Source organism: Cyprinodon tularosa, unplaced genomic scaffold (genome assembly GCF_016077235.1).
Source record: "Cyprinodon tularosa strain WSP-4 unplaced genomic scaffold, ASM1607723v1 ctg225, whole genome shotgun sequence".
Lineage (NCBI taxonomy): Eukaryota > Metazoa > Chordata > Actinopteri > Cyprinodontiformes > Cyprinodontidae > Cyprinodon > Cyprinodon tularosa.
In genome coordinates, this window is record NW_024038839.1 from 145,909 (window position 1) to 166,259 (window position 20,351).

General features: G+C 38.6%; 1 protein-coding gene across 5 annotated transcripts in view; it reads left to right on the forward strand.

Annotated features, from left to right (window-relative positions):
* dysf (dysferlin, limb girdle muscular dystrophy 2B (autosomal recessive)) overlaps nt 1-16,600 on the forward strand; it is a 108,837-nt gene extending 92,237 nt beyond the window's left edge. For all 5 annotated transcript variants that reach the window (XM_038286440.1, XM_038286436.1, XM_038286437.1 and 2 more), the window contains 5 exons: nt 7,163-7,262; nt 12,606-12,778; nt 12,899-13,008; nt 13,097-13,244; nt 13,424-16,600. In XM_038286440.1, coding sequence (XP_038142368.1) covers nt 7,163-7,262; nt 12,606-12,778; nt 12,899-13,008; nt 13,097-13,244; nt 13,424-13,483 — 591 coding nt within the window. In that variant the 3' untranslated portion in view covers nt 13,484-16,600. The remainder of the gene's footprint in view (nt 1-7,162; nt 7,263-12,605; nt 12,779-12,898; nt 13,009-13,096; nt 13,245-13,423) is intronic.
* Nucleotides 16,601-20,351: the final 3,751 nt, after the last annotated feature.

Here is a 20,351-nt window from a genome sequence, read left to right on the forward strand (position 1 = left end):
TTATTTTTATTTATGTATTTTTCACCCGCAAAAGAGGATTTTAGCGGGTGACCCGTCGGGGACCCGCCCCGTTGCAGGACTCTAAGCGTTGGCATCTAAGGCAGGAACCTCTGTAGGGAGAGAACGGTATTCATCTCTATACTTATTCAGTAAAAAACCCATGTCTGGTATTTATGGAACCATTATTTATCCTGCACTTGCTGCTATTGCACTTCTGGTTAGACCTAAACTGCATTTCTTTGCCTTGTACCTGTACCTGTGTAATGACAATAAAGTTGAATCTAATCTAATCTAAGGCAGAAACCTCTGTAGAGAGAGAACATATAGGTGTGATATATGTAACTTAAAAAAATGTAAGCATAAAATGTGTCTAGAATGGATCAATTATTTCCATGTGGGACCATACTATATTTCATAAAGTATGCTTAAGTGTTCTACAGCTGCTTTAAGTCATGATTCTGATTCTGATGGAAATGTATTAATACTGCTGTATTTAACAAAGTTCAGGTGTGAGGACGGAGATAAAAAAAAAGGGAAGAAGAGAGATAAAGATAGGCAAGATGTGTAATTAATTCAAACCTATTAAATAATTAATGTTTCACAATATAACTTAGAGGCGATAAAAACCAACAAAAGAAAAACATCTCATCACGTTATTGTAGTTTTCAAATGGTTGAAAGTGCTTACTTTAAATTTCTTGAATACATGTCTTAAAATATGGATACTGGAGCTTGACTGGGATGTTGCTGACCTTGTAATCTCTTCATGTTATTCCATTTTCATGTCTGAACTCTGTAAACTGCTGACGTGGAGTGGAGTGTCATGAATTTCCTCCATGTGCTATTTATTGAGTTTCATTCACTCTTTATGGGTAATTATTCTTTTTATGCGATGCTACGTCAAGCTACTGGAAACAAAAATCTTCTTTACTCAAATAATTGCTTGTAACTCCCCTTGACAACTAGACCAAAAAGTCTTCTTGAACATCCAATGAGTGCGTCTGCAATTGTTATAGTATGACAGCGAGGGATTTAAATTTAAAGGTAAAATATTTATAATATCAGCAGTTATAGATCAGACAGCTGAGTCAGGCTTATAGAAATTTCTGAGGCGATGTCCGCCCTCCCTAACTAATCCGCGGTGGCCTGCAATTAACAAAAATCATGATATGACATTTGTACAAGCAGGAGTGGATGCTGCTGAAACTCAGAGACTCAACAAAAACATGCAGCCAGGAGCTGAAATAACAGCACTCCAAAAACTGAAATAACAACCAGGCTGTCATTTGCTTCTCTTGGCCCGTGGCCGGGCCTCTTTAGCCACTCTCTGCCGACGTGTTTTATGACAGCACTCGCCCTCTCTCTCCAGCATCTTCAATCAGTGAGCAGCTGAAAAGACAACGGGGAGTTTTAAATGAAAAACTCTGCTGGGTGGAGAGAAGGAGCCAAAAATAGGGTTTATGAAGCCAAAAACCTCAGCCGCAGAGTCAGAATGACTGATCAATGGTTCCTATCAATTCCCTCCTCGGTGGCTTTAGACACTTTTGCAAAATATGCAGTATTTAAAATAAATTAAGTAACTTTTTTATTATATTTGACAAAGACCATTTACTTTAAAGTTACTAACTTACCCTTCATCCTCCTTCAAAGGCTTTTTAACTTCTTGAATCTGCCAGTTCTCTTAAACATCTCCTAATTTTTTTGATTTGTTGGATGTTGTCTACTGGATGATTGTGAATATTTGACAGCAGTTTATAGTTTCACAGGAATATTTTTCTCAAACTATTGTAAGTTGACAAATCTTCCCCAGCAATCGATGGGATTTCATAGAAGAAGATGGATTAAGGAAATACTGAAGAAAAATTCCTGTGTTTAGGACTCTGGCAGCACCAAGGACATGATTTATGCACTTTAGTGTTATAGAAAACAATTGCTCCCATTTGCCATTGCTTCTGTTCATGGCATTGGTAAAGTAATAACTTAATTTGAAAAAGTTTGTTTTTAAACTGAGCAAGATGTCGAGCACACCATTAAAGACATGGTATGCTCAACCGAACTCCAACATATATATGAAACGGTGTAAATGGCAGCAGCACAGCTGATATTTCTCTCCTGGGTGGTGTAGGAGCCAAACAGGAACAGACAGGATGAAGCTACTATGAGAAAAATCAGAGAGAAGATAGCATTAGAAATTGAACTAACAAATTCTGCAGAATTGGAGAATAGATAATGCAGCACAATAATGAAAAAGGAGTCCCTATGTCCTCCAGCAGTCTAAGACTATAGCGGCATAACTATAGAGATAGACAGAAAAACTTGAGCCACTCTAACTCCAAGCTTTATCAAATAGGAAAGTTTTAAGCCTAGCCTAGTAAACAGGGTGCCTGCCTCACAAACTAAAACTAGTAGTTTCCAAAGAAGAGGAGACTGATAACTAAAAGGTCTGCTTCCCATTCTCATTTTAGAAATTCTAGGAAGCACTGGTAAAACTGCAGGTTGAGAGCAAGGTGTTCTGTTAGGGATTTAAGGTACAATTAGATCTCTGATATAGAAAGGAGCTTGGCCATTTAAAGCTAAGCTTACACTGTGCGACTTTTTGCCCCTTTTCGGGGCAACTTTCCAGTCGTGCAAGAATTTTGCCGATCGGCCCGACTTTCAGCTTGATGATGCGTCTTTCTTCTTGTAGTGTACATGGGGTAAAGAGGGGTGATCAGCCTCTCACAACCACCTCCCGATCAGGTCAGGAGAAAATCAAACATGTTTGACATGCCTTTAGTCTATGTAATGGTTTAGCTTCATACAGACAGACAGATAGACAGTGCAAATTAATCCCATGCTGTTTTATAAATTTACCAATTGACAGTATATATACACTCACCGGCCACTTTATTAGGTACCCCATGCTAGTAACGGGTTGAACCCCCTTTTGCCTTCAGAACTGCCTCAATTCTTCGTGGCATAGATTCAACAAGGTGCTGGAAGCATTCCTCAGGGAGTTTGGTCCATATTGACATGATGGTCACACAGTTGCCGCAGATTTGTTGGCTGCACATCCATGATGCAAATCTCCCGTTCCACCACATCCCAAAGATGCTCTATTGGATTGAGATCTGGTGACTGTGGAGGCCATTTGAGTACAGTGAACTCATTGTCATGTTCAGGAAACCAGTCTGAGATGATTCCAGCTTTATGACATGGCACATTATCCTGCTGAAAGTAGCCATCAGAAGTTGGGTACATTGTGGTCATAAAGGGATGGACATGGTCAGCAACAATACTCAGGTAGGCTGTGGCGTTGCAACGATGCTCAATTGGTACCAAGCGGCCCAAAGAGTGCCAAGAAAATATTCCCCACACCATGACACCACCACAACCAGCCTGAACCGTTGATACAAGGCAGGATGGATCCATGCTTTCATGTTGTAGACGCCAAATTCTGACCCTACCATCCGAATGTCGCAGCAGAAATCGAGACTCATCATACCAGGCAACGTTTTTCCAATCTTCTATTGTCCAATTTCGATGAGCTTGTGCAAATTGTAGCCTCAGTTTCCTGTTCTTAGCTGAAAGGAGTGGCACCCGGTGTGGTCTTCTGCTGCTGTAGCCCATCTGCCTCAAAGATTGACGTACTGTGCGTTCAGAGAAGCTCTTCTGCCCACCTTGGTTGTAACAGGTGGTTATTTGAGTCACTGTTGCCCTACTATCAGCTCGAACCAGACTGGCCATTCTCCTCTGACCTCTGGCATCAACGAGGCATTTCCGCCCACAGAACTGCCGCTCACTGGATGTTTTTTCTTTTTCGGACCATTCTCTGTAAACCCTAGAGATGGTTGTGCGTGGAAATCCCAGTAGATCAGCAGTTTCTGAAATACTCAGACCAGCCCTTCTGGCACCAACAATCATGCCACGTTCAAAGTCACTCAAATCCCCTTTCTTCCCCATACTGATGCTCGGTTTGAACTGCAGGAGATTGTCTTGACCATATCTACATGCCTAAATGCACTGAGTTGCCACCATGTGATTGGCTGCTTAGAAATTAAGTGTTAACGAACACTTCCCGAAGGGAGTAATCCCAAGGGATTAATAAAGTCAAGTCTAAGTCTAAGTCTAAGTTGGACAGGTGTACCTAATAAAGTGGCCGGTGAGTGTATATAGTAAAGAGAATTGGCCCTAGCACTGATCGCAGTGTTACTCCACAGGTAACCTTTGAACATGAGGAAGATTTATTATTAATGTGATCAAACTGAAACCTGTCAGATAAATAAGATTTAAACCAGCTATAAGACCTATACTATTATTAAGGTTCTTAGCAGTAGTATTAGAACATATATAAATAGTATGTAAATGCATAACATTTCAAGTTTCCAATTTGGTACACTACATTCCCAAAAGTTTCGTTTTCGTCAACAATTACGATGACCAAATTATTTTGTTGATGCTCCTTTTTTCATGATTTATTGTCATGAAAGATATGTGGCTGATCGTCCTCTGCCAGGCGTAAAAAATCCTTTTGTCTTCAAGCTCACAAAAAGTTATGCAAACCCTTTTAAATTATATTCAAAGCAAATATTTAATTGCATAGTTTATTTTTGGATAAAGACCCAGATGAAAAGGTTATTTATCTATGTGTAATGCATAATTCTTGATAGTTTAGGAAGTCTATGCTTTTGGGATGGCAACCTTGTATGTCTAACACCATTCCTTTATTTTCCATTTTGTTAGCTTGTCTGTTTGCTATTTTCATCATAAAAAGTTTATTTCGGTTCTAGAAATCAGGTTGTGAATTCACACTGTAGTGAGATGTTTGTAAAGTGCTACATAAAACTGACTAACTGACTGATTTTTTAGTTTTAGTCGACTAAAACTGATTAAAACTATCTCATAGTAATGACTAAAATTTGACTCAAATTAATAATCCCTAACCCTAACCCTAGTCCTGAAGATGAAAAAACTAAGACTAAATATAAGATGGCTGTCAAAAACAACACTGATTCCCAAAAGTATTTTCTTACCCATCCAAATGATTGAAACCAGGTGTCACAATCACTTCCAATCACCTCCATGGCCACAGGTGTACAAAATCAAGCACCTTGGCATGCAGACTGTTGTTAAAAACCATTGAAACATTGGGTCTCTTTTGGTAGTTTAGTGAATTCCAGAGTGGAGCTGTGATATTATGGCAGCAATGCAATAAATCCAGTCATGAAATTTGCCTTAGATAGAGTTGAGACATCTTTTTATCTACTGATAATGGTGCAAAACTTCCTTTCAGGCTGAGGAAAGACAAAATAAACACCATCAGCATGAATGTTTGCTTTATATTGTTTCATTTAAAGATGATTGAATATGTCTCATGTTTTTTATGGTAATGCTACATAACCATAAAAAAACATTGAAACCTCATCTGTCTGGATATATTTAAGCTGCTGTTATGTAAAAAAAAATACTAATAATTAAAAGTAGGTTTGTTCTACTGTTTTTAGGACAAGCTTTTGTTTAAATAGAACCACATTTCTGTATTTCTTAAGTCCCCTATCCTCCATCCATACCGCACTAATACAGTAAAGCATCAATGTTGCCCTGAATACCTGCGCTCTGATATGATGCAAATATGTGTTCAAAACACTTGTTACAATGTCTGAACTGCACGTGTTGCAAACTGTGAAACTCTAAATGGTAAAGAGAATAATGCAAAGTTGTCAAGGTTGAACAAGTCAACTCTAATATTAATAGTAATGTCACACATTATGGCGTTGCCATGTGCTGCCCTATGCTTTGTACAAGACCTGAACTTAAATTTGGTGTGACATTCACTACAAATCACATTCGATCCATTTAAATTCATATGTGAAAAACATATTTTTTATCTACATGACAGTCGGCACAGTGTCACAGACGGATACAAAAGAAGGAAGCGAGTGGAAAGAAAAAGGGAGGAACCTTGCAACAGGGTGAAGCAGATTAGCATGAAGATGAGACGGGATCAGATATCTGTCTGGCATGTTGGTGTTATGATATTAGTAGTGCTTATGCACTTAGAGGCAGAAAGAATGAATGTGTCAATGTCACCCTGATGCACATGAAATATTTACAACTTTTCAACAACAGAGCAAATGAGACTCCATGGCTGCACCAACTGGAAAAACATTACACCGAATCAAAAAAATGTAGATCTGCTTTTTCTCAGAATACCTTTTCGATGAGAAGGGGGTGCATTGATTTCCTTAACAGTCTCAATTTCTTTTACGTAAGTCATCGGGGTGTTATATTAACTGTTTTAAAGAAACTGTGTAATTTAACCTAGTGAGATGCATCACTAACCCACTTAGAATACTGTGGCAAAGAAGACATTAAAATCAAGTGTTTATCTGAATGTTAGAAAGATATTTGTACAGTTAAAGGTATTGTAGAGGATTTTGGAAAATTTCTCCACTTCAAAATAAAAATGCACATGCATAACCCTGTACTCCCTATCGAGAGGGAACGCCTAATAACCGCGTGCAAGAGCATGCAGGAGCTCATCTTTCTTTCTGCACTCTCCATTTAAAAGTTGCTGTTCTCATAGCTCATACAAGTTTACTGTCCCTGAACATCCGCGCTAGCCCCTAAATCCCTCCATCACTATATAGAGCGGGGACTATATAGTGGATTTTATAGCTAACTCAGTTAAATTACCATTTGGACAAATGATCATCCTCCTCCACTGTGCGGTGCCTGCCCCATCTTTGTCATCAGTTGCTGCTGTCGGGTAGCGACAGTGTCCTGCTGTGACATCAAAAACCATTATGTTTTGCGAGGAGAGCTCTCAGTGCAAAACATTTGGGGATACATCTGCCTCTTCTGACTTCTTTCTTTAATTCTCATACACCTCGTAGACACCTTTTCTCTTACGACCCTCGGCCATTCTCAAAGATCCTCAGTGACAAAGATGAGCTTCAATTACTGTCTGAAACTATAGCTCACCACACATATATGCCTGAAAGTGCGCATGCGGAGAAAAAGATAGCTAACGAGATGAGCGTGTAGGATGGCCTTATGTAAACATATGAGCAGACAGTTTGGAGGTTCACTTATTGAGATGCTCCACCCGGAAATGAAAGAACTTCCTCGTTACCTTTAAGATGTAAAGTTTTCTCATTGTGGTTTTCTTTATTTCTGTGCAGGAACACTTCTGGAGCATTGATAAAGCTGAAACCAAAGTGGCGCCTAAAATTACCATCCAGATCTGGGACAATGACAAGTTCTCCTTTGATGACTACCTCGGTAAAATAAATAAAATAACACTCTCACTTTATGCTTGATTTTGCCAGGATAGTTTACAGGGTCATTTGCCATAGCAGAGCACCAGCAAATGAAGGAAAGTGCCATGTAGGGTTGAAGCATACAATGATACTATTGGCTACTGATGCTTTTTAGACCTTCCAACAGCTCTATACCACTTTGGTTTAGAAAATAAACAAGATTTGTTTTCTTATATGAATGAAATATTAATTAAAAGTTTTTATGCGGCACATGTACAGTATATAGTTCTACAACAGGTTTGACTAAACCATCTATATGCACTGTAATTGAATTTTATACACTAAATCTAGTTGCCATTTAAAACAAACTGAGTGAATACCAGTTAACCCGGCAGAAAACTGCAACAATTCAAGAATTACCACTTGCCTTTCCACTTGACAACTTGCATCACAGCTTGAGGCATTTAATTTTCTACTTCTGTGGATAAATCGGCATCCTAGTCTGGGTTGTATTTCTCCCCATCTTCTTCTTCCGAGACCGCCTCCTCTTCTAAACCAGAGTTGTTGTTTTTTTGCAATTTATTAAAAACAAAAATTTTTTTTAGAACAGTTCAATGAAACATTTCTGAATGCAGAAGAATGATTGTTTCCACAGTCACCTGCAGTCACTTTATAGGCTCTTAGCAGTCCAAAATACTAGCAATATGTCAATCGTGCAGTGTACAGAAGTTTGTCCTGCAACTACAGGTTTGCTGGTTAGAAACCATATCATTACATTTTGACAAGAGCCTGTAATTTTCCTTAATACTTTCCTGCTCCTCTTTAATACGGGAAACTGCTAATAAAGTGACCAGATGGTAGTTTTGTTACTTTTCGATCATGAGATTTGATATTTTCCCACAATCCCAGACATCCTCATCTCTAGTGCCACCCTCATTGGCTGAAAAATCCAGCCTCTATACAGGCAGTGGCTTCTACTGGAGAAAATCACAAATTTTCACACATTTTGGTTCCTTGATTGCTCTATCTATTATTACTATCTGGTCAAAATGACATCTGTAACTTGTATGTCACAGTTTAGATGGAAAGAGGATTGAAGGCATCAATTACTTTTCAAATGCTGGGGTCAATTTAGGAAAAGTCTTAAAATTCATAAATAAATAAAAAACTTGTTTTCAGGTCATTATGACCCAGAGGCAATAGGAGGGTTTAAGACATAACAATAGTAAAATCTACTTAATGATGTTTCACTTTCTGCAAAATAAACTCTCACACTTTCTCCTGGATCTTTAACTGCTTCATGTAAAAGGTAATAGAGCTATTCTGTTCACACCTTCAGGCTTTGTCTCCCTGATTCTTTTCCTGAGCAGAGATCACTGCAAACAAACACTTAAAAAAACACTGAAATGTGTCTATGTACACACACACACATATATATACATATATATAAATATATATATATATATATATATATATATATATATATATATATATATATATATATATATATATATATATAATGAGCACCAAAACATGACAGCAGGTTTAACAGAACTTAGTTACATATGGAATGCCTGACGGGGTTAAAAATCTACAGGATCAAACTTTGCCACGTCATTGCTTCACTCATCACTGCATCATATACATGTTTTTTTCTAAATGAGGCAACATCACTGGCTGCAGCCTAATCGAGATAATAAAAAGTGTTCCAGATCAAGGACAATCAAATGCACACTACTAAAGTCTTCTCTGTTAAGAAATATCATCTATGTCTGTTTTGACTAAATAAAATACATGGGAAAAACATTAGAATTAACACTTAACAAGAAGGTAACATTAGGATGGAACAAGCACATGCATGAATAGAGTGATTAAAAAAACAATATAGAATTCATAGTATTATCAACTGGGAAAGACAATTTTTCTATAAAGATTATCTTTTTTGATCGTCAATATAATGGTTTTAGCTTTCAACGAACTTGAATTAACAGTTGGTAGGACAAAGTTAGCTCCCTGTATTATTAATTTTCCTGAGCACCACTGTGCATGATCTGGAGCCTTGGTTCTTATCTTCTCTGTTTTCTTCAGCTCATCTCCCGAATGTTACTGTATATAAAATGTAAGTCTAATTTCCAAGATGAACCATGGTAGATATTGTTTCATGTATGTGTTGATTTTGATCAAGCTCTTGGGATCATCTTTCTTCTAAGAGATTCCATGATGACTTTCAGATATCTGGCATTAGAGCTGGGCATCAAATTTTTATTTAGCGTGTTTATAAAATGTCCAGATAGTTTAGCTGAATTTTGCCATGCTCATTCCTGTTACTTGGTGATACATACGTAAATACGTAAATCATGAAAAATCCACCACCACACGTAACATTGGCCATGAGGGGGTTTTCCACAAGCAGATATTGGGTATATTTTAGGGGGGGGTTGTAAATTACACCAATCTTAGTCTCTAGCAAACTACACACACTCATGTTTGTGACAGTAAGACAAAAAAGCTTTTTTTGTTTTCCTGGTAGACCTTCTGGACAGTGGGTGGGTCTCTTCAGAGTGTTGTTTTTAGCATGTCACTATCAAGATTCCTGTTTATTGCAGGTAAACAAACCCACATAATGAAAACTCCACCACCATATTAAACATTGGGCATAAGGGGGTTTTCCCCAGCTAAATTGTCAAAGGACTGCTTGGATGTAATATTTGGGAGGCTAGTGGATTTCTGTGTATTTGCATTAAAACTCAATCATAAAATATTTTGATAAAGTTTAACTGTCTTTTATGCCCAAATCTGTGTTTCGTCTTTGTGACCAACATGCTGAAGAAGAAGAGTACTGAAGTATCACATCATATTTTACCTCAATGGTTCAGTTGCATTATATGATGGGAATTGTAAAGGGTGCTCACCTGTTATTTTACAAAAATGTAATGTTCTAGTCTGAATACATCTACTTAAAATTTATTTTGTAATTTTCCTATGTTTTTTGTTTAAGATTATGCTGCAATAAGTAAAGAGGATTTAAAACCTTTGATAAGTTGGAGGAAATCATGGATGCTGCTGTATATTTTTGGATTAAATGCAGCAGGTTATGTTTGGTATTGTAGCATTTCAAGAGCCTACTTTAATTTAATAAGGTTCTTGGTTTTTTTTTTTTTACATTCCTGAAATTCTTTTTCTGCTAAAAGAAAGTCTCTGCATTCATATTATTTTCCCTGTAATTGAGTTAGAATCGCATATTAGTGCCTTCTGGGGGTTGACAAATACTTAAGTCAATTTGAGTTTGACATTCAGACAGATTTTCCTCTTTTCTGGCAAAGGAATTAGGGTGTAAACCTAGCCGAGAAACCATATGTGCGATGTACGGACAACTACTGTGATAACATTTATCTTTAGAATTAACACTCTTTCATTTCCACTGTGTCGGCACTTTTGGCTGGGAGGGAGAGGCTGATTTTATTTTTTCTCCACTGAACTCAAGCTGTCAAAATTTTGCCTTTCCTTCACCCCTGACTCTGCCTCAACCCTGTCTCTTGAAATAACTCACAACCCCTCTGGCTCCCTCCGACTTGCCTCAGTTTGTTTCCCTGCCCGGGAAAAAGGGGAGGACGGCGGTCGGAGCTACGGGTCGTCCCTTTGCGGCGTGATAGGATGAGGATTCCAGATTCAGAGCCGTTCCTGTCTGTCACCGTCTCGCTCGGCTTTACTCTCCTCATCCCGGCTGGGGTGTGTGGCCACCTCAAAGCATTTTTTCCATGCCTGCCTGTCTGCAGCTCGTCGGCTCGGACCGCTGACGGTTAATCTTCCTGAACGGTGTGAGGGTCAGACGCAAGCAGCTTTCCTGCAGACACGCTTCTGAACTTGAGCTAACTCTGGAAAAACACTTTCAGTGGATGTCTGGTCTTTCTGCAGACCTCCATACTTAATGTCAACATAATTAAAACTTTAATAACCAGCTTTCATTACAGGATCATCTGTAAAAACCACTCACAGACTAATTAATCACAATATTGACTAAGGAATAATGCATTAAAAGCTTATTCTTGGTTTCACAAATTCCCTCCTTGAAAACTCTGATCTGGCCATCCCCTTGCATTCTCAGTTGACATGTGCCTTGGCCTCCTAACATCTACATTTTGCTGTATTTGACTAGATTCTGTTCCATTCAGCCTCACTTTAGCTGATGTTGTCAAGAAAGACCTGAAGATTGCTTGTGCATTATTGATGAGAGGTACTCCACACTTCACTCCACCAAGGTTGCCCATCTGTCACTGATTCTGTTCATAACTTTTATGGACCGAATTTCTAGGTGCAGCCAAGTTGATGAGGGAATCTGTTTTGGTGGCCTTAGAATTTGGTCTCACAGACTTGAGCCGGAAAACGGTAAAGTGCCTTCTCCAGGTTGGGGAGGATGTACTGCCCCTAGTGGAGGAGTTTATGTATCTTGAGGTCTTGTTCACAAATGAGGGGAAAATGGAGCTTGAGATCGATAGGCGGATTGTTGTGGCGTCTGCTGTGAAGCGAGTGCTGTACCGGTCCGTTGTGGTAAAGAGAGAGCTGAGCCAAGAGGCAAAGCTATCAATTTTCTGGTCCATCTACGTTCATACCCTCACCTATGGTCATGAGCTTTGGGTCATGACCGAAAGAACGAGATCCCAGGTACGTATGTGTTCTGGGCATGTCCAACCCAGAGGGAGACCCAGGACACACTGGAGGGACTGTTTCTCGGTTGGCCTGGGAATGCCTAGGGATTCCACTCGGGGGAGCTCGCACAAGTGGCTGGGGCGAGGCATGTCTTGGCCTGCCTACCGAAGCTGCTACCCCCACAACCGGATCCTGGATAAGCAGAAGAAGATGGGTGGATGGGTACTCCACTTTTTAAAAATTGACCTCAAAAGAGGTTAAGCTCTATGTAGCTCTCTAAAAAAAGGATACTTCAGAAAGTAAAACACAAAAAAATTTACGAAACACTGGGAGCGAATACTTACTCTGTACATATGTGAACTGTAACATTTTCAATCTTCTTTCAGGTACATACAGAACACAAAAGGAAAATTATTGTTTGATTTTAACATCCACATTAATCCATGGAAAAAAAAGAGCTTGTCCAAATAATGCATTTTGCATTTGCTGTGGAATAGCAGAACGTGATAACCTATGTTACTCTTTGGATTGTCCTTCCATCTTTTGAGTCCACCTTGTTTTTTGCAGTTAGTGCAAACAGTGAGGTTAGGAATTATAAATGTTGGTAAGCCTTAGAGGTCAGGACAAGTTCACTTTGGTTTTACATTTGGGATAGTGGCTCATTGAGAAGTGTTTGGTCTTAACTATGGTCTTTAAAATGCCATAAATGTGTGTTTAGGCCACATAGTGATGGACCTGAACCACATGTTGCGTCCTGCCAAGTCTCCAGAGAAATGCACCCTGCAGACGCTGGACCAGCCCATGGAAAAACTGGTCTCTCTATTTGAACAGAAGACCGTTAAAGGATGGTGGCCCTGCACCTGTGAGAAAAACGGGGAGAAGATAATTGCTGTGAGAACACCCAAGAACACATTTGATACAAATGCAGTCCTGATTTTTTTGGTTTGGGGAAATGGCTGCAGAAGCAGGTACAAAAATTTAGGAGTCTGAGGATGAATGTCTGTGTTTCAGGGGAAAGTGGAGATGTCCCTGGAGATAGTGACAGAGCAGGAACATGAGGAGAGACCAGCTGGGCTTGGCAGAGATGAGCCCAACATGAACCCCCATCTAGAGGAGCCTCAGTGAGTTACACACCTGCAGAGATTCACATTAAAACATAACATGAAAATCTCCCCTTTTCATCCTTATGCCCCTTTTTCTGTCCAAAAGGCGTCCAGAGACGTCCTTCCTCTGGTTCTCCTCGCCCTATAAGACCCTCAAATTTATTGTGTGGAGGCGATTCAAGTGGTTCATCATCCTTTTCATTATCCTCTTCCTCATCTTCCTCTTCCTGGGTGTCTTCTTGTACTCCTTCCCGGTGAGTTTTAGTTGGCTCGTGGTTTGGAGCTTTAATCCAAAATTGTGTCAGCAAACACATGTTTTTTGTAAGAGAACATGGTAAATATATATGTCAGCCAAACTGACATAAATATTAATAATAGTAATCAAAATACATCTTTAACATCTTGGCATCTCTGTGTTTGTTTTACACCTCAGAACTACGCTGCCATGAAGATGGTTGGACCATTTGGACCTGCCAAGGCTAAAGATCAGTGATGTGGAAGAAACTTGAGGAAAGAAAAGACGTCAAAAGGACATAAAAATCAGGAAATTTATTCAAAAGTGATATTCATGCTTTTGTCTTCTGAGGCCTTCTCATCTTGCTGTAGCTGTGATTGAAGAACCTGAAGTCAGTCAAGTTTTACTTTAAAACCCTGATTCTGAGCATCAACATACAGTAATCAAAAGAGCAAAGAAACATACAGACACTATTTTTTTATCCCTTTATGCTGCCAAGGTTAGATTTGATTAAAAAACTCCATATTTGTTTAACATTTTACTCGAAAATTGTTTTGCAGAGTGTAGAAATGTAATTGATTGTTTGATTGGATCTATTTTGCTCTGAGTCTATGTGATCACATGATGCTATTAGGTGCTGTCTAACCTGCCTAAGTGTCCACTTAGCTGCTGTCTCTTTAGTCTTTCCTAAAGTTGCACTTTTATTCTCCTCACTCCATCCTTAATTTGCATTTTTATTGAATATTTGATAATTATATGATCAAATTCTACTTTAATAGTTCATTTTAATAATGCAGCGCATTGAAACACAATTAGTCTAAATCAAACAGAGGAACCCGATGAAACATTTTAGATTGATTGGAATTAAATTTTCATTTCAATAATAAGATTTTCTTTTTTCTGTTTTCAAGATGTAACCAGTCTGATCTGCTCTGTAGCAAATCCCTAATGGTGTTAGCATTTGCTTAGATATTGCGCTATCCAGTGGCCACGCTCTGTTAGAGCTGATCTCTATCTGAAAGTTAAAATTATGCCTGAAAATGTTCGTTTATCTTTATAATGATTAAAGTTTTAAAAAGATTTGTCACATGGAATTAAGTTTAGATATTCTGTCCAAGCTTTTTATGCAGCCTGTTCTTTTTAGCACTCAAGCTGACCTTTAAGGACAGGCTTTAAGAAAATAAAAGGACACAGTTGTTGTGTTTAAACCTTTTTAGCTTGATTTTCACAGTAATGAAAACTTAAGAACAACAGGGAACTTGAGGTAGGCTGAATGGGAACTTTATCAAAACTTAACTTGAGGCCCCTCTTCCTATTTGGAAATGTTAAACCACTGACAGTATCTCTGAACCGGGCCACATTTCATTTTCTTAAAGCAATTGGAAATGATCAGTTATTACAGTAGTTATTAATCAGTAACTACTCAAACAATAAAGAAAATGTTTAGCTTTCGGAATCAGACTTTAACTATGGTAAAACAACATTCAAGTAACATGTAAACATCTTTCTTCTCATTCCCATTCTGTTCCCTGTTGCTTCACTGCCGCCTCTCTTCCTCTTCGAGCCTCACAGCTCTAACGGTTCAGCAGGTTAAGTTGAGGATTTGTTACTGTTGATCTCAGAGCTTGGGTTTTGTTAGTTCAGAGCAGCTCTAGGATGGATGAACTGACCTGATAAGAACTCATAACGCTGTCTGTTTGCCAGGTTTTTAAATTCTACAGCAGCCGCTGATCCTTTCATAACCAGAACACGAGAAACAAAAGGAAAATAATCTGAAATTTTATTTATTTATTTTTTTAGTTAGAGAGCATATAATTAATTGCAGCATATACCGTTAAAATTATTATAAAGGGGGAAAAAAGCTAAAGTAACAAAACCCATCTAAGCCTTTTTTTAAACAGTTTATCATACAATGTCTTGTTTTTAGTTTTGTTATAAAATGGATACTGACTATCATTTAGACATCTTGAAGGAACAGATGATAAATAAGAGGTTTAACAGCCTTAACATATGGTCCCTCACTATAAAAATAAGGTAAAATCTATTTTGTTGCATCAAACTTACTTCCAGAGTAAATCTAAAGCTTTTGAATATTTTGTTAATAAAGGTTTAGAATAAGTTTAATAAGCTTTTGGACCCCCCAAAAAATACCATATGGTAAACCAATTTTCAATATTCAAAGAATATGGGGAAGATTAAAGGACCTTTCCAACAGAATTTGTCAAATGGAGGTCACAAAACAACCCAGTACTAGCAAGCTCAGCAGGCCTCGCTTGGCTAATTTAATGTCAAAGTTTTTGATTTCATAATAAGAAAGAGTCTTCACAGAAATGGCCTCCTTAACACGGCATTATAAAAAAAAAAATAATAAATCAACAATGAAGCATTGTGGTGTAGGAATAATGGATGTAAAATGACCAGAAGAGTCTGAAGATGAATGTCTTTCCATCAGCTAGTAACTAAGGTTCTCCAGCAGTAAAATTATCCCAAAAAAACAAGTCCACCTTTCAACGATTCAGGCTTTGGTGTGCCCAAGTCAAAGTTCATATTTACATTTGGCTGAATTAATTTGGCATGACATTAAAAAGACTTAGTATTAAAACGATTCTGAAAGAGACGCAGACAGAAGTACCTCCACATTGATGTAGAAACCTCTTTACAAATTATAGGAATTGTTTGATGTCAGTTGGTGCCCCTAAAGGAGCTGCAACTAACTACTGTGTTCAGGGTGGGGTTACTTTTTGATATCATGCACAGCTTGCTTTGGAAAGCCTTTTTTTCCCTTATAAATGAATTCATCTTTAAAAAATATATATTTTTCTCAACATGAACTGAAAGCATTGATGTGTCAGAAAATGTGTTGATCATAAAATCCTGCAAAAAAAAAAAAAAAAAACCCTTCAAAAATATTTTAATGGTCCAGATAATATACAGGATACTTTCATTTAGTATTGTGTGTCTTACAGGTGTTGCATACAGAGCCATGGACTTCCTGCTTTAGAAAATTCTGCGTATGACCTCAGGCAAAAGTATCCAGATGCCCTTAAGCTTAAACTCAGAGCTCTTTTTTCAGATTGTATTGCTTTAAGTGAATGCAGCGTGCCTTCTCCTTCTGCAGTGACACTAACCAATGCCTCAGCAAGAAAAAAGTGCCCATAAGACTGTATTTTTATTGTAAGTTAGATGTGTTTACCTGAGTGAACTGATCACTGTGCTTTTGCATGAGCAACACTGAGACAAATCTATTTGCTGTTGTTACTATAAAATATAAAGTGATTTATGGAAAACAGGCTGAATGTATTCTGTATTTTAACTGATACCTGCAGAGAGTTGCACCGTTAGTATCATCAATAAAACTGCACTTCTGATCAATCAGTTGCGTACCTTGTACCTTTTCGTCTTTTCTTGTGTTCAGGAGAATTCAGGAGTTTGAGCATTTCAATTCAATCCATCTCTATAGAGCCTTTCAAACAATTAGTACAACCATGAAGGGGAAAAGGTTACACTTTCAGCAGAGATTGGAAAAACATGGAATACACTTTTCTAATTTCCAAGAGAAGAATGGACCTCATGCAACAACTTGTTTTTATAATTTTGTACAACTTTTTCCCCTACCATGGGCTCCTATTCCTTTGCCACATAGGATTCAAAAAATGTTCTAAACTTCTGATAACTGAGTAACTAATCCTTGTAAACACGATTTAGTCCACCTGTGTGTAAATGAACGCGCCTCCTGGAAAACTGCAAATCTGCATAATTACCGCCCTGATAAATTCATATAAGGTTATGACTTCAAGCACTTGTCAGACGGTGTTCATTCACAGGTATGGCATTACAGACGAAGAAGAAAGACTTTACCAGTTTGGAGATCGAGGTTCTTGTTCAATATGACCAAAAAACAGGGCCAACCAACGACCCTGGATGAATGGGGAGGTTCGTAAATCGCCAAAAACACAGAACTCAGTGATACAGAGGCACTGAGGAAAGCGCGTGACTCCCATGTGGTCACTAACCTGTGTTTCTCTCCTGCAGAGGTTCCTGATAAGATGCCCTGGCTGCTGCTACCACAGTTTCGCTTCTTAATAAACACTTTTGAATTATCCCATTGTCTGTCTTGCCTTGAATACTAGGTCCTCTCTTCAGAGCCTTGACAAAAATTTACCAAAAAAATACAACAAATCCAGGCATTAGCTGTTCCATAAGCAATTAAATATACAATTTTAAATTTACATTGATTTCTTTGCATTTTTTTCAATTTCTTTAATTATAATTTCTGTATGATAACTTAAATGTATTTCAACAGTTTCTGAATTTAGTAAGGCTAAGTTAAATAAGTTTATAGAAGATACATTTCTTGAAGGTCACCATTGATGGGTTTTTTCTGGTAAACTAAGAGGTAATTTTGGTCTGACTTTGCCCAAATTGAATTTCAAGATGTTAACATGTTGAGGTTCTGCACAGTTTGAAATCTTTCATCCTTTCAGTTTATTCTAAGTGTTTAATTCTGTTCAGGGCAGTGGTTTTTTTTGGGTGCCTCTGTTAAGCAGTAAAGGGACAAAACTCTCTTTAGTCAGGTTACCAGTCACTCGTGGTTAGCATAAATCAGTAGAAATGTATAATCAGTGAGATAAGGAGTGATGTGAAAGTGAGCTTTTTACATAGGTTAGGTGTTGCTGGTTACTTAGAAGAATGTGTTTAGTTAATTGGCCTCTGTACAAACCTGCAGCGTCGGCTGAAACCTCGTCTGTAGGGATTCCTTTCCTGAGCTCCCGCAGACCTTAATTATTACTCTGTTGTCCCACCTCTCTCCTCCCTCCAGCCCATAACCTCACTCTTTTTTCCCCCCTCGCTGTCTTTTTCATGGTCAGTCTTTTAAGTTCTCGAGGGTGCTGTTAGGGTCACCCTGAACTACACGTGAACCTCTGACCGCAGGTTGTGTTTGCAGTTTGGGTGGCCTGTTTTTACTCCACCATCTCTTTAATTTTCCTAGCCCTTTTGCCTTTTTTCATCCTTCCTGACCTTCCCTCTCCTCCCTTCTTCATCTTGTCCCCTTTTGTTGCTGCTGCTCTTTACCGCTGTCTGCCCTTTAGATACCCTATCAACCTTAGTAACTCTAGTTTCTTTATCAAACTAGCACTGAAAAACATCAGGGTTCTTCCTTTCTAATCGCCATCTTAGAAGACACAGTGCACACAACAGCTGAGTAAGCAAATGTTGGATTTTTCTTTTACATAAATGGCAAGGGATGCTTCATGTTGGGTTAAAAGATATTAAAAATTTACCAATAGTTTGGTAAAGTTTCACCACAACCCCAAAAAATAGGAAGGACCTCAAATAGAGAGTTGAGCATAGAACTTCAGCAGTCTGGCTTTGTGACATTAAAAACCAAGACCAGCCTTTGAAAACATCAAGTTCAGTTTGGAAAAACTTTACTTATTCCCTCTCAAAAAAGGATAAGTTAGTTTGCAGCTTTCTCTAGTTAGCATACCATCAATCAAGAAAATAATACAGTATACAAACAATCACATCACATTCCATAGACACTGTTAATGCAACACAAAAAAATAGCAAATTTTTTTGGATACTGGCCAACAGGTTTTAGAGCCCAGTGGCCTTTATTACCTGGGCCATGTGAGAAGGCTAAGGGTAAATTCAATCTGGAAAACTCTTATTAGCTACACCTGAACCACCTGTGATGTCACTTGTTCAGCTCCGGCCAATCAACTCGGGGGCCACACCTTCTCAGAAGCCAATCATCATCTAAAGATCCTCTTTATATAGCTCCTTGCTTAGCCTCTCTCTCCTGCACACAAGCAAACTTTCACCCACCTCCACCCCATGTTCTCCCTCACTCTCAGACTGTTCTCAGTCTCACTCACCCTCTGGCTTATTCCACCACCAGTGTTCGGCCCCAGAAAATCAATTTCTAGGTTACTCATTCAAGGGAATTTTGATTCACAGTATCAAAGTCTTCTGCCGGGACTTGAGTGCCAAAGAAATAATTTTATTTATGTCTGCTTCTGCTCCATGAACCCCAGTCAACCTAAGCAGATGGCTGTTCGCTAGTGATGGGTCGGGCAACACCGATGCGTCGGCGCATGTGTCGGTCTCATAGAGCGAAACCTGTGTCGACGTGTGTATCGCTACGGGAAAGTCACGTGACCGAAACAGTTTCTGTATCGGTCACGTGACCGATGTTTCGAACTGATTGACAAGCCTTTATAAGGAAGCGCATCTGCCAACGAGATGCATCTGCCAAAACAATCTTGCGTGTTTTGCGAATATAAAATTCATCAAAAATTATGGAGCTTCCTCAAACAAAAAGAAAGGTTTCTGCCGTGTGGGACCACTTTGATGTCATTTCGGAAAATAAGGTATTTGTTTTAATTTCCTTGTTTCATCCTGTTCCTCTCAGAGTTTCCGCTTAATTTTCTGAGTAGAAATTCATTTCAAAGTGACCTTTAGTTTACTGTTCGTGTTATTTTCTGCAGGTTAAACGTCGCAATTGCTCAACAGAGCTTGCATATTTAAATAACAGCACCTCCTCAATGCTGAGGCATTATAGGGCCAAGCATGAGAGTGAAATCCATGATACACCCATGATGAATTCAGGTATACAGGTATTTTACAACTTACTGACTTTGTTTTATTGATAATTCTGAATAATTTACACTTTCTCATTTTTAACCATCAAGCTTCCAGGAAGCAGATGCTTGATGAGGCTGTGCTTAATTTCATTGTAAAGGACTGCCAGCCCATCGCTGTTTTGGAGAATGAAGGGTTCAGGGAGCTGGTTCAGCTCCTTGAGCATTCATATGTTTTGCCAACCAGAAAGGTTTGTGTGGAAATTATCTAAAGTGGTAGTTTATTCATCAAATTTATTTTAAATATATTGATTTTCTTCTGGTTTGACTTGGTGTGGTTTTCAGACCATCAAACAACTGTTGACCAAAAAGTACGAGGAGGAACGGGAATGAGTGAAAATGGAAGTACAGCAGGCTGCGGACAGAATGTGCCTCAATTGGAAGCTCAAATGAGCCCCAGCCGGGAACATCTTCACAACAGCTGTCTGCCCCCACTTCAGGCATGATATTGAGCATCATTTTTTTGTTGTTTGTAAATCATG